The sequence below is a fragment of the Condylostylus longicornis genome, unplaced genomic scaffold (assembly GCF_029603195.1).
Source record: "Condylostylus longicornis isolate FDR11 unplaced genomic scaffold, ASM2960319v2 ptg000022l, whole genome shotgun sequence".
Classification (NCBI taxonomy): Eukaryota; Metazoa; Arthropoda; class Insecta; order Diptera; family Dolichopodidae; genus Condylostylus; species Condylostylus longicornis.
Genome location: NW_026577991.1, coordinates 24,821 through 41,232, shown reverse-complemented (window position 1 = coordinate 41,232; position 16,412 = coordinate 24,821). Strand labels below are relative to the sequence as shown.

At 25.6% G+C, this 16,412-nt stretch overlaps 2 protein-coding genes across 9 annotated transcripts; both read left to right on the top strand.

The window, feature by feature from the left end:
* The first annotated feature begins 2,152 nt into the window (after nt 1-2,152).
* Nucleotides 2,153-15,242, top strand: LOC129606871 (uncharacterized). Of its 8 annotated transcripts, none has more exons than XM_055517487.1 (5): nt 2,153-2,173; nt 13,147-13,547; nt 13,670-13,775; nt 13,861-14,018; nt 14,117-15,241. In XM_055517487.1, exons 2-5 carry the CDS (start codon nt 13,194-13,196, stop codon nt 15,152-15,154), a joined length of 1,656 nt encoding a protein of 551 aa, XP_055373462.1. In that variant the 5' UTR covers nt 2,153-2,173; nt 13,147-13,193; the 3' UTR covers nt 15,155-15,241. The 8 variants fall into 8 exon arrangements, with proteins under 8 accessions (XP_055373462.1, XP_055373455.1, XP_055373460.1 ...); XM_055517480.1 differs by lacking the exon at nt 2,153-2,173 and adding an exon at nt 8,387-8,943 and having other exon boundaries at nt 14,117-15,242; XM_055517485.1 differs by lacking the exon at nt 2,153-2,173 and adding an exon at nt 8,387-8,809.
* Nucleotides 9,953-10,416, top strand: LOC129606873 (E3 ubiquitin-protein ligase COP1-like). Its single transcript, XM_055517488.1, has one exon. It carries the CDS (start codon nt 9,970-9,972, stop codon nt 10,414-10,416), a length of 447 nt encoding a protein of 148 aa, XP_055373463.1. The 5' UTR covers nt 9,953-9,969.
* Nucleotides 15,243-16,412: the final 1,170 nt, after the last annotated feature.

The following is a 16,412-nucleotide window of genomic DNA, read 5'->3' as shown; positions in this document are numbered from 1 at the left end:
GCTTATTCTATTGAACCAAAAATTTTTTTTTAATCTCGCAAAGGCAATAAAATGCTTCCTGTATCGCAGAATAGCATGGACAAACGTTCTTATAACAAAATACTCATTGAAAATTATCATTAACCATATTATGGAATGGATTTTTTTCAAACAACGAACTCGTCAACTGATCTAGAGCTGAATAGATTTATTCGCCAATTATTTCACGCAATGGTAATAAAATATTGACAGTATTTTAAAGTACAATATTACTATAAAATTTTTTACTTTTTTAAAAAATTCACGTATACCAACTTTTCCTTTAAATCTCAAAATTTATTAAGAGAAACGTGTTAATTTACGAACCTTACTTTAATTTAAATTTATTATTTCGACATGCTTTATATTAAGGATTTGAACTTAAGCGCGCAAAAAAAAACCAAGAATAAAAATAAATTTTTTTTTTCACTTTTTTTTTAGTTTTTTATTAAATTTTTTGTAATGTTTTATTCCATTATAATGACAAGATATGGTGGCGGAATCACACGATTACAATTTCTAATCGTGTTTAAGTCATGTTCCCTATGGCAAAACTGTTTAGATATCCGTAAATGGTATTGTAGAAAAAAAAGAGAAAAAAATTTTAATAAAAACAAAATCGTGACTTACTAGCCTTATAATAAGTTTTAACTGAATGTCAGGTTTTATTTTTTGCGGCTAACTTTGTCAATTTCTTTTTTATATTATTTCCAATTTAATTTTATAAGTATACAAATGCGAGTTAATATACATACATACTTATATTTTTAGTTTAAATATTATTTACATAACCTATATGTATGTACATATTTTTAACTTACTTTTTTGTAGAAGATATTAACGTAACTTGCTTAATTTTATTTCTCTTCCTTTTTCATTATACGAGTATAAATTTATTTTATAATATTTGGCCTATTGTATCGTTCAAATTTTTTATTTCATTTTTGGTTTACAGAAACTTACATACATACATATATATAGACTTATATACAATAATATTGAAAAAAAAAATCAATGTGGCGCCACTATTATTCCTATGAAAATCTAGTTTTTTAATTCTTCAAATTTTTATCTTCAAATTTTTATTTATTTATTTTCAAAAATAACGTATTAGTACTTTTTTATTAGTACTTTTTTTTTATTAGTACGTACTTCTTTTCCTTTATTAATATTTTGCTTACATTTTTAATTTTTACTACCTATTGAATATATGTATGTTCATACCTATGTATTTATTTAATGTACCTTAGTATGTACTTAATTTATATTTTATACTACCTATATTAATCACTAATTTATGTCAATCATTCCTTCTCTTTTTTATTTTAAATTGACTTCCCTTCTTTGTTTTCTAAACTGGTTATGAAAATACATACATACATACATATGTATACGAATGTACAACGTAGTAAAAAAACTTTTACCTGAACCCTTAAAGTTTAAAATAAAAAAATGTTCATATATCATCGACTTTTCATTTAAAAGGCCTCAAGTTCGATCCCAGATTATGGTATAAAATTCAAAGTAAAAACTTTAAACTTAGTAGTTTTGAAATTAAACCGCAAAGCCTTAAAACCAGTTTGCTAAAGGCAAAAAATTCAAAATATTATGTACTGTAGAAAAGTCTATTATTTACATAGAAAACGTTATTTACAATGTTATAATCGTATTTATATACTTCTTACTACAATCTGGGATCAGAACTGAGATTGTTTTAATGGAAAACCACTACTGTATGATCTCATTTAAAATGGCATTTTTTAAGTCATTCAGAATATGTACTCGTATATTAAACCGAAAATCAAGTCTTCGCGCTTAACCCTACATATTATATTAATTATGCAACATAGTAATGGATTTGTGCTTTTTAGAATTCAACATTTGTATGGGTACCTATTAACTCTTACTAAATGCGTATTTTGTACATACATATGTAAGTATAAATATATTTTCAGTTACTATTTGTAGTTGAAATTTTCAGTACAACCAACTGCAGTTGGTTCTAATTCTCAGTTTTCCTAAGCACAGTTTAATTTAACTGTATCAATTAATTGTGAGGAAATTTAATACAATATTCCTTTAGAAATCAAAGTACAAAAGTGTTTTTAAATACAATTATTATTGCACTCGCTTAGATCAGAATAGCATAAAGTATGTAAGTATATTAGTTATGCTCTAAAAGCATTATTAGAAAGTCTAATCTAAGTACCAAATGGCTTAAAATAATAATTTTACATACACATAAACAAATATACATAATATACATAAATGTTAATATAGAAATTGTATGTGCATATAAGTATTTATTTTAGTAAGCTTCGCACAGTTTTCAAAGGTAAATTCTTTGAACACCTGCAAATAAAATCACGCAGTAAACAATAAAAAAAGGAAAATCCACTTGATATACATACATACATACATATGCACATAGTAATTGTTTTTGGAATTTAAATCTTGTTTTGTTGGCGGCTCTGCAAAAAACAACGCAAGTAAAAAAACCATCATTGGAGACGGCAAAAATTCCATATGTAGCTGTGATTTTGCATCGTTGTTAATTTTTCTTGTACGTACATGTGCATGTACATACATACGTTGTATTATATCTGTTGCCCCGGTTTTATTTCTGATTTTTTTAAAATACAATAAGGTGAAATACATAATATATGTGTTTAGTTTTTATATTTTTTTTCTAGTTTTTATTTTTTATACAATTACTTTTATTTTAAAACTTATTTTGGGATGCTAAAAAATGCTCATAAGTTCATACATACATATATACAAGGTATTTCGCATAAGGTAGCAAATAAATTCAGGGATGATTCTGTAATCAATTTCCAAGTAAATATCGTATGGGTGGGGGGGACAGGTATACTTATTTTCGACCTACAGTTGAAAAACAGGTATATATTTTTACGGCATATACATAAATAAATGCTTATAATTTCAGAACCTTGCATTATAGAGTAACTATTGGAGGCTTGTTTTACATACGATTGATTGTTCTTTGTTTTCGATGTTACAATCAATTTGATTTGACCCGTAGTTTTCCAGATAAAGTTCGTCAAAGCCAGAATTTTTTGCGTTTTTTTTTAATTTCTTTTAAAAATTTCGAAATTTCTCAAAAACATTTTTTTTTTTGTTTTTTTTTTCGATGCGTTACAGTGAGATCTAAAAAGTAACGCACATAGCATTTTACTCTATCTCTGATAATTTTACTATCAGCTTGTTCTAGAATTTTGCTAGTTCAGCTGTAGTTCGAAAAAGAAAGAATTTATGTATTTGCACTACTCCCCCAACCCATACAATTTTTACTGGAAAAATTATACTGGAAAAAGAATATTACTTTATTTTGTATTTTATGTATTTTCGGAATACCATGCATTCAAACTTTGGAAAAACACAAATTTTTCCGATTTCGTATTTTTTTAATTTTTTTCATCCCTACAATTTTATGTGAAAGTTTCAGAATTTTTAATTTTTTTTGTTACAGAGTTTTGAACACTTTCCTAAGCTTTAATTTAAGTCCTCAAAGGATAAAAAATATTTTGCGGTATGGAAGATATAGCATAAAAACCACTTCTATGTCAAGATTTTAAGGACCCTAATGAAATATAAAAATTCAAAAAATGGTCGCTGTTTCTATGTCGAAAGTATGTTACATCAAATACAAAATCAAGTAATATGTTGCCTCCAAGCCCTGTTTATTTAAAATTCCTATCTTTTTCGGAACGGAAGTTATAATCAGAAAAGCTTGGTAGTATAAGTAGAAATTTGTTAAAATCCCTGTATCTCGAAAACCCTTGAGATTTCGCACCAAAGTCCGGAACAAGAGTTTTATCCACTTTCGACCCTCTAACCAATGGTATATGTTGTTGTATACCTTTCGGAATCACCCTGTATATATATATATATATATATATATATATATATATATATATATGTGTATATATGTATGAATGTATGTATGTATGTGTGTAAAAAACTGGATGCACAGCTTATGGAAGCGTAAAATACGTATAACTAAATAAAACTTTACGAACGCCATAATTGCATATGTTTAAGTATATATATGTACTCGTATGTATGCATTGATGTTAGGAAGATTTAAAATTATTGCAAAAAATAAAAAAAATCGTATTAGGAATATTTTATATACATATATGCATTGTATATGTAAAAGTGCAAATACTTTTAGAAATATTTCATTTGTTTTAATCATGGCTGACAGAAATACATACATACAGATCTGGATCTAAGAGAGAGTGACAGTTCACAGCTGACGAATTTACACATATTCTTATGGAAGCTGTAAAATCTAATCCTCTTTTTAACATCATAAATTTTCTACAAAATCAACTTTTTTCAAATTTGTAACTTGGAAAAGTTAGAATTCAACCTTTTTCTACTTTACTAGTGCTTACATTCTTACAGCTTTACTACAAGAAAAAAAAAACAAGTAAAAACGTTTCAGTCGGTATAAACCGATTGAATTATACCCTGCACCTTTCGTTATTGTGTAGCAATTACCTGTGAAATCATTCTATAGAAACTTCACGGACTCACCTATAATTGGATATAATCGGACACAAATGCGAAGTTTCATGAATCTGACTTTATTATTTTTTCAAATATTAAGAATAAGCTTTTAGACTTATATGGGATCTACTCGAACCTGTTAAGCAATTCCACCAAAACTTCAAAAATATATGTGACCTATAACTCGACATACAACTGCCAAGTTTCATGAATCTGACTTTATTATTTTTCCAAATATTTAAAATTAGCTTCTGGAGTTGTATGGCAGGTACCCGAACCTGTCAAGCAATTCCTCTAAAACTTCAGAAATATATTTGGCCCATAATTGGACACATAACTGCCAAGTTTCATGAATCTGACTTTATTATTTTGCCGAATATAAAAAATTTGCTGTTGGAGTTGTATGGCAGCCAGCCGAAACGGTGCAGCTACCCCATTATAATTTTTAGAGCACGTGTAGAATATAATTGGACAAACTTCAGAAATATATTTGGTCTATAATTGGACACATAACTGCCAAGTTTCATGAATCTGACTTTATTATTTTGCCGAATATAAAAAATTTGCTGTTGGAGTTGTATGGCAGCCAGCCGAACCAGTGCAGCTACCCCATTATAATTTTTAGAGCACGTGTAGAATATAATTGGACACATGTATACAAAATTTTATATCTATAGCTTTATTAGTTTTTGAAATATTTAAAATAAACTCTTTGCGTTGTATGGCAACTACCCGAACCCGTTGTCCGAATTAGTCTAATAACAATAGGGTTCGTCCTTGGCACAAAAGAAAAAACTTGTGAAAGTTTGGTGTTGATTGCATTATTCGTTTTTGAGTTATCGTGCGATCGGACGGACGGACGGACGGACATGTCTAAATCAATGCAGAATTTTACGCTGAGCAAGAATATATATATATGTCCATACCGCAGATGACTCCTTCAAGTAGTTACAAACTCCATACCAAAGTTAATATACCCTTATGCAGGGTATAAATAGTGCATTTTTTTTTCGAAGTATTTAGTTTATTTTGGTGTATTTTTTCAAGTTTGAGAAAATGCACATTTGATATTAACGAGTTTACTAATTTTGTATGATATGTCTCTTAAAATAATACTTCTGATATAATCATATATACATAAGTATCTATATATTTTTCATTTACATACTATATTAATTAAATTTATATGCTTCATAATTCATAAAAATTATTGCATACATAAGTGAATTCTTTTTACATTAAAACTCCATATAATTCTTTTTAGGTATGTATGTATGTGATTTTAGTTTTATTGGGAAATATTTTCACATTGTTAGTAAAGCTAATTCATTGATTTGACCTAAACTACCGCAACAGTAACTTTAAAACTTATACAAATTTCTTTATAATATTTTTATTGTTTGTTTTTATATAGGGGACAACTTGAAACGACTCATTTTTTATAACGATTATAAAATTTTAAAAAGCTCTATAATAAGTATAAAACTTAAAATCAAAAACTTACATACAAAGTTAAATTCTAAATTAAAATTTAATAAAATTTTTATTAATTTTATTTTAAGGCGTGCATTCTACACTAAAAAATATAGCACCAATTTTTTTTTATTCAGTGAATTATCATTTCTTACTCTCATTATCTCAGACATGTTGCCTGACATGGCGATACAAAAAAATGCGGGAAAAACTCGAAAATGTATTTAATCAAAATTTTAGTTAATATTTTGAGTTGAATTTTTGATTTGTTGTTCAGAAAACTCCAAATTTCATTTTAATATAAAAATTTTTAGGTTTTAGTCAAATTTTTGTATAGAAAACTCGAGATAAAAATAGGTAAAAATCATCATTTTTCCAAAAAAAACAACAAGAAAAATAGATTCTTCAGAAATATAATTTCGCCAAAAATTCATATGCATTTTAACAAATACGTACACAAAAAAATCAGGATCCAGGCCTTAATTTTTTGTAATCTCAAGCTTTACTACACGGATAGCCGGCGCTCGTATTTGAGCTTAATATATCTTATCATTCTTAATAAAAAAATGAAGCCAACATAAAGTATACTCCAATACGAGTATACCGCAGTATACCTTGACGTCAAATTAACAATGTCAAATTTTATGTTTTAGCAAAATTTAGCGTTACCATAGTGTCTTGTTTTCAATGCAACCCTATTATAGTCTATTTGAAGTTATAATTTGAATTTTCGTTTTAGTAAAGTGAAAAATATTTAAATTTAGATTTTGGTTTACCAATATTACGAAGAAAAAATTATTATTTTCATTAAAAATTAAATTTTATTTTGTGGTAAAACCATGAAGTTAGATTTATCAGTAAAGCAATTTTTTAAAAATATTAATTTTATTAAGAAGAAATATATATACATATATGTATATATTTTTGAATTGTGGACATAAATTTAAATATAATAGAACATTTTTTTAAATTCTATTTTACATTGCAATTCAAATATTTTGCTTTAACACATCTAAAATTGTCTATTATTGCAGGTACATTAAAATTCTCGTTTTAAAACTTTAGCTCTTAATAGATATAGTATACAAGTATTTTTAAAATATACTAGAAAATGTCATTATTTGCATTTGTTTATGAAAATGTCATTTGCATTGTTACAACGAAGAATATTTGTAGTACAAAAAAAACTTAATTTCTAGAGCCTTAGAAGCATTGATTCAGATTTTTTCGAAAATTATGTTTTATTGTTTTATTTTCTAAAACTGGAATAGTCTAACAAAAGTCCCCTTATACCAAGTTTCAACCATCAAATGTTTAATTAAATAGTTCACTAACAATTCAACGTATTGAAAGACCAAGTTGAATAGTGAATGGTCTGGTTAATAAATATTAATAATATTAAATATTGATTGTAAAATCGAAGTAAAAGTCAAGCAATCAAATGTTATGAAAATACATAACCTAAATTTAAAAAGAAAAAATTAAAAAATATGTCAAAAAATAGAACTGATTTAATCAACTTTAACTATTTAACTTTAACTAATAATTAAGATTAAAGCGTTAACTGAAAGATTTTAATTTTTAAGATGCACGATTTTTACTAGAAAATATTCATACATTTAGAATAAACTGTACCATTAAATTGTCGTTTACCTTTTTCATTTTTTATAACTGGTGATTTAAAAAACTACGCTACTTTAGATATAACATAAAATCACAAAATTTCGATTGTATATTTACAGCCTGATTGGGTTTCTCGTTTTTTTACTCACTTATTATTCACTTTCAAATCAGAATTCTCAGTATTTTCTAATGAATATTTTACTTTTCCAGTAAGATTGCTAATTTATCAATTGGTTTTTGCGTTTTTTCTCAACTTATCGACTGAACGTCTTACACTTTCAAAAACAAAGTGAATAAATTTTGTATGCATTTTAGAAAAAAACGAAATACGCAATACCAAATAATTCCTCTCAATCGAAAATTACATTATACAAGTATATAATAGTACTCACTTTCTTTTCACTTTCCGAGTAAAATAACGAGAAATACGATCAGGTCCTTAATCTATAATAAAATCTGATAAGTATTTACAAATTCGATTTTATTTATACTTTGATTCAAAATTCTGACGGCAATATTTTTATGTTCGTAATCTATAAACTGGCTACAAAAATTTAAAAAAAAGACAAAAATCTGCTGATCATGGCAAAACTTTTTTAAAAATTTATTTTCTGCTATGTTATTTTTAAAAATCTGACAGAAAATCCGATGGTAATCGGCTGATTTTCTATTTTTTTCATCGAACTTTATTTTATGTTAGACTTCGATTTGACATCAGATTTCCATCAGATCCAAATTGAATCATATATTAAATCTGATATGTAAAAGACATCCTTGGCTTCATCGTGTTTTTTGTTTAATACACGAATTTTTATACACGAGGGCGAATTAGATAGAAAGAAAAATATAATATTTATTGAAAACGTAATTATACTCCGATTAAAGTTTTCCTGCAACACCAATATAAGGGGTCTATCCGAAAAAGAAGTTTTACGGTGTAAAGGTACATACCAAGTTATAAGTACAAGAGCTTTTTATTGCGCTCTGTAAAAGTTAAAGTGTTTCAATATAAATTATATTTTTAATTTAAAATATATACATAGATATATGTACTTTTTTAATATGAAAATATTTTATTAAAGAGTGTTATATTATTAAGATTCCAACGATATAGCATTAAAATTTCCACAAAATTATTTTACGAAGATCGAAAACGAAGGTTAGCGTATAAGCATAAACGTCAAATTGAAACATCAAAAACAAACACAGATTTACCAATAATTCAAAGTTTTAATACATAATTATGATTATATTATGAAATGTTTATACAACTAAGAAAAAGTGAAATTATGAGTAAATATAAATTTATTTAGCCTTTAATAATTAGAAAAAAGCGTAATAAACGACTACAAAAGTTATTTACAAAATAAAAGAGAATTGTATACGGGTACTTATTTTGTACACCAGCTAGATGGATACTAAATTTTGCTGACATCATATTAGAAAATCTGTAAATAATATTTTTAATTAAGTTTACTGTTTCGACTAAATTTAAATAAAAAAATTTATTTGATGTAAAGTATAAAATATGTATGTAAGTAGTTCGGCACAATAAAAATTTTCATAAAAAAATTTAATTGAAAAAACATTTTAATTACGTTATGTAGGTAGGTTTATTTTTATTTATGTATATTATTACGATGTACCTGATACATGCATATAAGCATGTACATTATGTATGTATGGATGGATGGATGTAATATAAATCTTTGGCTGTTTGAAATAAAAGCAAATTATGTAGCTAAAATGTGAAAAATTTTTTTTTAAATTCTCAAATAAAATAAAATATACATATTGTTGCAAATATTTTACTGAACGAGCTAATTTTAATATGTAAAGTTTCTAAAACAGTTACCATCGTTGAAAATAAGCCTTTCACTGAAAATTTTGTGAAAAACATACATTATGGCTGAAACTAAAAATTTAAATTTAAATGATGTCAATCACATAATTGATATTTTAATCCATTACAAACAAGAAATTGAAATGAAGATGAATATGAGTCAAGACGCATTGTTACAAACAAGAAATTGAAATGAAGATGAATATGAGTCAAGACGCATTGTTAGTTGAATTTTTAAAAAAGCTATTGGAACAAAAGGAAGAAAAAAAATTAACAATTTCACATAACATTAGTATAATCATACAAGATCTAGAGCTTGCTCAAAAAAATACTAAAAAATGAAAATCATTATAAAACGAAAACTCTTTTAACATCTATTGATTCTACCGAATCTTCGATTTTAGAAACCGGTAATGCAGAACAGATTTTCGAAATTGAAAACACATTTTGAAGATTTTACTTCAAAATATTTTGAAATGCATTCACCTAATGCTGTATCAAATATAGATACGAAAAATTCAAAGTTAGACGATACTTTGAAAATAATTAAGTATAAAAAATTTGATTTAAGTTCTTTCCGGGATATTTTATCACAGTGTTGTCGATATTCATCATGTAAATGTAAAGCTACAATAAGTTCTGTATCAGAAGAATATATGCCTTCAAGTATTATCAGTTCAATCGTATTTGATAAAGAAAATTCCCATTTTGCCATTGGAGGAGTCACTAAAAAAATAAAAATATATGACTTTAATTTAATAGATTTCAACATAAATGCTTTTCAATATCCTTTAATACAAATTACTTTATCGACCAAATTTCTTCTTTATCATGGAATTTTACGCATCGAAATATTTGGAATGTTGATACTTGTATTCGTACGAGATGTTTTAATGAGCGTTCAAAATGCTGTTGGAGTATAGACTTTAATGAAAATGACGCAAATTTAATAGTTTATGATTCTGATGACAGGCACAAGGTAAAATTATGGTCGATAAAAGAAAATAACTCAATTGCCACATTAGAAGCTAAAGCCAATATATGTTGCGTGAAATTTAATCCCAAAAAAATCCATATCATTTAGCATTTGGATCAGCTGACTTTCATATACATTATTATGATGTAAGAAATATGAAAAATTTGTTATGTATGTTTAGAGGGCACAAAAAAGCGGTGTCGTACGTAAGATTTTTAAATTCAAGTGAAATAATTTCAGCCAGCACTGACAGTCAACTTAAATTTTGGAATACAAATGTTCCCGATACTTGATTAAGATCATTTAAAGGTCATTTAAACAAAAAAAACTTTGTTAGTCTAACCATTGGCGGACACTATATAGTTTCCGGAATTAAAGACAGTTCTTTATACGTATACTATAAAGGATTACCAAAGCATCTTTTTAATTATAAAATTGATATTAGTGAAAAAACAAAAAGGAAAAGAAAACATGAATGACTTATGTAAATGAATTTGTTTCTGCAGTTTGCTGGAAAAAGATTCTGAAACTCTTATAGCAGCCAATAGCAAAAGAATAATTAAAGTCTTAGAAATTATATAAAATCTTTTTTGTATAATTTCTAAGACTTATAAAACTAAAATTGAGTTATATGTCTAAAATTTTTATTTAAACATTCAGTTAAGAAAACATTCAGTTTTTGGTTTATTGCATAAGAAAACTAGAAGTAAGCCACATTAATATTTTATTTAAGAAGTATATAAAGTACCTAATTATCTATCAATTGCAATTTTTCTATTTATTTTCAAATGGATAACATTAAAAATCTTTTTAAATTTACTTTCCTTGTTACATACGCTATTTTTTATGCCTAAAACGATGTGACATTCGAACATTATATTTCGAAGAAAGTACACATTTATATTTAATGCAAAAGAGTCACAATCCATTTTTAAAAACTAATATAGTTTCCATTCGATTACAATTTTTATTTTAATAAACAAACTAAATAAAAAAAATCATGTAAATTGAATTAATGTAATAAAAGCATGGGAATTAAGAAGTTTTGAATAAGATCAAGGTAATCATTTTAAACTTTGAAAACAAGCAGATTTTAAAAACTTGAACACATCAAATTCTTAAATGCATTCGTTCAGCATTCGTTTGAGTTTCAAGTGAAAGAATTTATATAAAATACATGCATATATACATACATATGTATGTATAAAAAATAATTTTTTTAAGCATATTTATCTAATCAAATGTAGAAGGAGATTAATGTGTTTTATAGACTTTTGTTGTTAAATAACACTTTTCTTCAAAAAATTTTTTTCAATGGTTGTTAATTTTTCCGAAATATAATTCTTTTTTTTTTTTTATTAGTATGAAAAGAAAACTTCCTTTTATTTGGAATAAAATACTTTTTTTATTTTTTTGCTAATATATTTCGTGCGCTACATACGCACTTTATCAAAGCTGATTTTCTTCTCGAAGTAAATCTAAAGCAAAGTATATCTACTAATAAGTAATTCGACTCGTTCCATTCCGTTAGTTTTCATTAAATAAACGAGTGTATCAAAAACATTGAAATAAAATAAAATAAAATAAAATTAAGTTAGGTAAAAATTTTGTTATTTTTATTTTGATAATAACAAAATTTATTTTTCATTTTATAAAATTTAGGTAAAAAATTCGAATGTATGAAGGCAAAAGAAATTGAAATTTCATGTATGAATGTACACATGCATGTACGTGGTACAGTAGATTCACAGTATCAGGTAGTGACATAGAAGTAAAGTAATTTATAAAGAAAAAAGGTGTATGCATACTGATCACTTTATGAAATATAATCATTGCCGATTCATAGGAAATATATTCTAAATTTATTAAGATTGAAATGAAAATAAAAAATTTAAAAATAATTTATTTATTTTATTTATTAATAATAATTATTAATTACAAATGCTTAACACTAAAAATTTAAAATATTTTCAAAAGTACATATTTACCTCTCCATATCTTAAAGCAACAAATGATATTTTCGTGTCGGCTTTTTTGCCAAACACTTCTCCTTAATGTTCACCCATTATTATAAAAATTTTTTTTTTTTCACAACTACTTAAATTTTTTTTTAATATTATACGTCTTTTTAAAATTTATTTTTATTATTTTTCATATAAATTATAATAATTTTTTTTAAACACTTCTTTTCTGCTTCGCTTTTATAATATGAATACACATTTTTTGCCACCTTGTACTGGAATGAATTACAGAAATTATTGTGTCGCTTTTAAAATTCTTAATATTTTTCCCTATACTTTATATAGGAACAAATAATAAAGTGTCGCCTTTCAAAATTACATTAAAAAAAACAGGTTGATATCTATTGCGTACTCTTTCCCTTTCCCAAAAATTCTTATGTGTATAAAAATGAAAATAAGAAGGTATACTGCTTAACTCTTTTAACTAAGGGAATTTTTTTATACAAATATTGGTGAGTGATTGCATTAGTGTGATGTAAACGGAGAGTCGAACTACTTGTTAGTAGATATAATTTGATCTAAAGTGCGTATGTAGCGCACGAAATATACTTATGAGCAAAAAAATAAAAAAAAGTATTTTATTCCGAATAAAAGGAAGTTTTCTTTTCATACCAATAAAAAAAAAAAAAACACTTTTCTTTTTTTCTTTACCTCAGTTGTAAAATTAATTCCTAAAGTATTAACAATATCCAACAAAAAAGAAATGGAGAAATTAAAAAAACTTGAGTATGTTCCAGAGAGTCAACGGCGTTATCGTACAAAGGATTTAAATAAAAAACAAGCTCAAGATTTCAATTTTCGACGATTATGGCGACACGCAGATATAAACGAAAAAATCACAGATCACCGAGAGACTGAGAGAAAAATTGCACTATCTCAATTAAATCTGCAAAATGATAAGGGATCGAAACGTTTTAAAGTAAAAAACGAGCAATCAAATTATTCTTTGCGTAAAAAACGAACAGCAAAACAGAACAAAAACCGGAAGATGAAAACAATAACTAAAAATAAAAAACTCAAAATATTAAGCAAATCGATATCTGTAAAAAAAATACCAGTAAGTTTAAAAATTTTATATATTTGTGTTGAATTTACTAAATATTTTACAGAAATGCAAATTATAAATAACAGATTTAATTCAGTTAAAATACAATTAATCAATATTACTTTTCTTTATAGATAAAGCAAGTTTCTTATATGAAACAAGGACAAAATTTTCGGGATGACAGGTCGTCATCACAGATCTTAAAAATAAAATCGTCATTAGGAGTGTGTCAATCAGAAAGTAAGTAGAAGTTCAAATCTCATCATTTCCCAGCAACATGTTAGAAATCTTCAAAATTCAAATGAATACTTTTATATTGGTTTAGCAAATGAAAATTATGAAAGCGAATCCATTGAAAAAGCATATCACGAATTTCTCACAACAAAAATGTATTTAGGTAAAGATTATAGGAGGCATCATATAATAGATTATTTAAAAGAAACTGTACCTAGCTTAATAAATAAGGAATACTTCGAGGAAGAGGTATATAATACAACATTTATAAAATACTATTCATTTCATAGCTATATTCTTATCTTTCTAACAATTTCAAATTTTAAACAACCTTGAGAACTGTAAAGGTTCAAATTTTTGAAGATGAAAGCAATATTAAACTTGGTTTAACTGAAAGGCTCAATATACTACAAAAATCACAACAAAAATGTTTGTGCGCCAAAAATTTAGCAAAAAGTTTTAATTGTGACATTGAAGATATTCACAAAACACTAAAAAGGCATATAAAATATGTGAAGGAATGGGAAGATATTAAATTATATTCCCCACATTCCTCATTTTCAATAAAAGATTTAGATACAATATTGTATTTATGGACTTCCGAATGCACAATTCAAAATTATCCTATAACAAAAAATTCAATAAAGCATTCAGCTCATCCTATTGCAAAAGTGTTGGATCTTGAAATGTTTAAAGCTTCAGATTGTTGGTTAGATTATTTTGTAAGTAAGTACGGTATACATTTGAAAAATGAAAGCCAAGAAGTCTTAGAATTAGCTGCGGAAGCTATACGCACAGTGAAGATATCAGATGTAATAAAAAAGTACTCACAAACTTTATCACAGTCTATCCAAGAAAAATTTCTTTCAAATAATAATAAACCTTATACCTACAAAAAAAAAATGAAAGTTTATGATACAACCAATAAAATGTGTATTAAAATTAAAGGAAACAATAAAACTATCTCTGAGCAAGCAGAAATTCCTGAAAAATTAGAAGTAAACCATTTAAACAATAACTCAATACCCCCAAAAAATAATATAGATATAAAACAAGAACCAGTTGTTAAAAATTCCCAAACAGAAATTTTACCAAAGCTAAAGTCAACTTGTATCAATGAAATACATCTGATTTCTTCCGAAAAATGCAGTATTAATTCAATTTTGAAACAAAATCTAAATTCTGTTAGTAACATAAATATTAAAACTGAAAACTATTATTCACCTGAAACATGGACAACACCAAATATTGCCATCGAAAGCTACGAGCAGGCTTTGAAATATTTAAAACCACTTGAAGAGTTTGTAATGTTAAAATCAAATTTTAGAGCGATAAATTATCTTAACTGTTTACAAAACGTTTTAAAAGAATTAAATAAATGTTAAATTATAAAAATAATTTTTAATAATTTTACACGATCACGCTTTAAAGATTTATTTAAATAAAAGTAGTAACATAACAAATGTAAATGTTACTAAATGTTACTTAAAATTGTGATCCTTTAAAACCACTAATGCAGTTTTAAATAAACTTATAAATAATGTTTGTATTTAGTGTACATTTTCATTATGTTTATTGGAGTGAAATCGGCAGTTAACCAATAAATTAGAAATATTAAAGGAAATAACATCCTTTTTTCTATCTCATTTACACTCCTCAAATATCATATATATTATAAAAAAAACAAGGAAGCCAAAAGTCTTAAGTAACAACTCTTTCTCATTGCGAGCATTATGAAATTTAAATTGATATTTTCATGCCAATGTTTCTTTTTCTGAGAAAACTAAGCAACGCTGGTACAAAAAGTGAACAAACAAACTTTTGTGATTTTTTTTAATTAGTTTAATTCCTGCTAAGTATAAGTCCACCGCATTAAAAAAAATTTCTGAACTGGTTCAATCGGTTCAACTTTGATATAGATCCTATGTTTTTCCTCAATTTATTTTCTATTGAAATTATTTTTTAGTTTGAAAAAACTATTTTTTAATTTTTTATATTTATTTTGAAAAATTATATTTTTTTTTATTTTTATTTTCGTATATTATAAAAGAAATGAACAATATTAAAGGAATTTAATTGCTCCTTCTCAGGCTCTTCTAACTAATATTCAATTTTAGCAGATTTAACAGCTTTTACTGGTCGAATATATTTTGTATTAATTCTAAGTTAGCACGGATTATTTAAAATACCCAATATTTTCTTAGATTACAAGCATGTTTTCAGTTAAGCAAAATATGGTTAGAGTTTGGTGAATTTACCCTATAAAATTTATTTTGATTTTTTTTCGTAATTTAATTTAGCACCCTTTTAAATGGCAATGAGGAAGGTCTGTGTCGATTGACTTTTTATAAATTTTAGGAAATATACATATTTTTAATAGAAATTATTTTGAATGCAAACTTCCTTTTTTTTGCGATTTTTTTTGCAAACATAAAAATAAACCTCCAAAATTTGTTTATATAAAAACATTTTTAGGTATTTTTAGGTGTAAATGATTTAAAACATAAAAGAACGGTGATTTTTTTCTTCAAATAAAATTTTTAAAAAACCATTTTTTCAAGAATTGTCCTCTCTACTTGGTGGCTTTATACCTACCAAAGCAGTGGATCAGTTATAATATATTGAAAAAAAGTGATAAAAAAA

Excerpts from the sequence above, each read along its gene's own strand:
- LOC129606871 (XM_055517480.1), top strand. The coding sequence starts at position 8,910 with ATGTTTATACAACTAAGAAAAAGTGAAATTATGA. Across the intron at positions 8,944-13,146 it reads AAGAAAAAGTGAAATTATGA|TTGTAAAATTAATTCCTAAA; the intron begins GTAAATATAAAT and ends TCTTTACCTCAG. Across the intron at positions 13,776-13,860 it reads AGGAGTGTGTCAATCAGAAA|CAAATGAAAATTATGAAAGC; the intron begins GTAAGTAGAAGT and ends ATATTGGTTTAG.
- LOC129606873 (XM_055517488.1), top strand. The coding sequence starts at position 9,970 with ATGCATTCACCTAATGCTGTATCAAATATAGATACGAAAAATTCAAAG.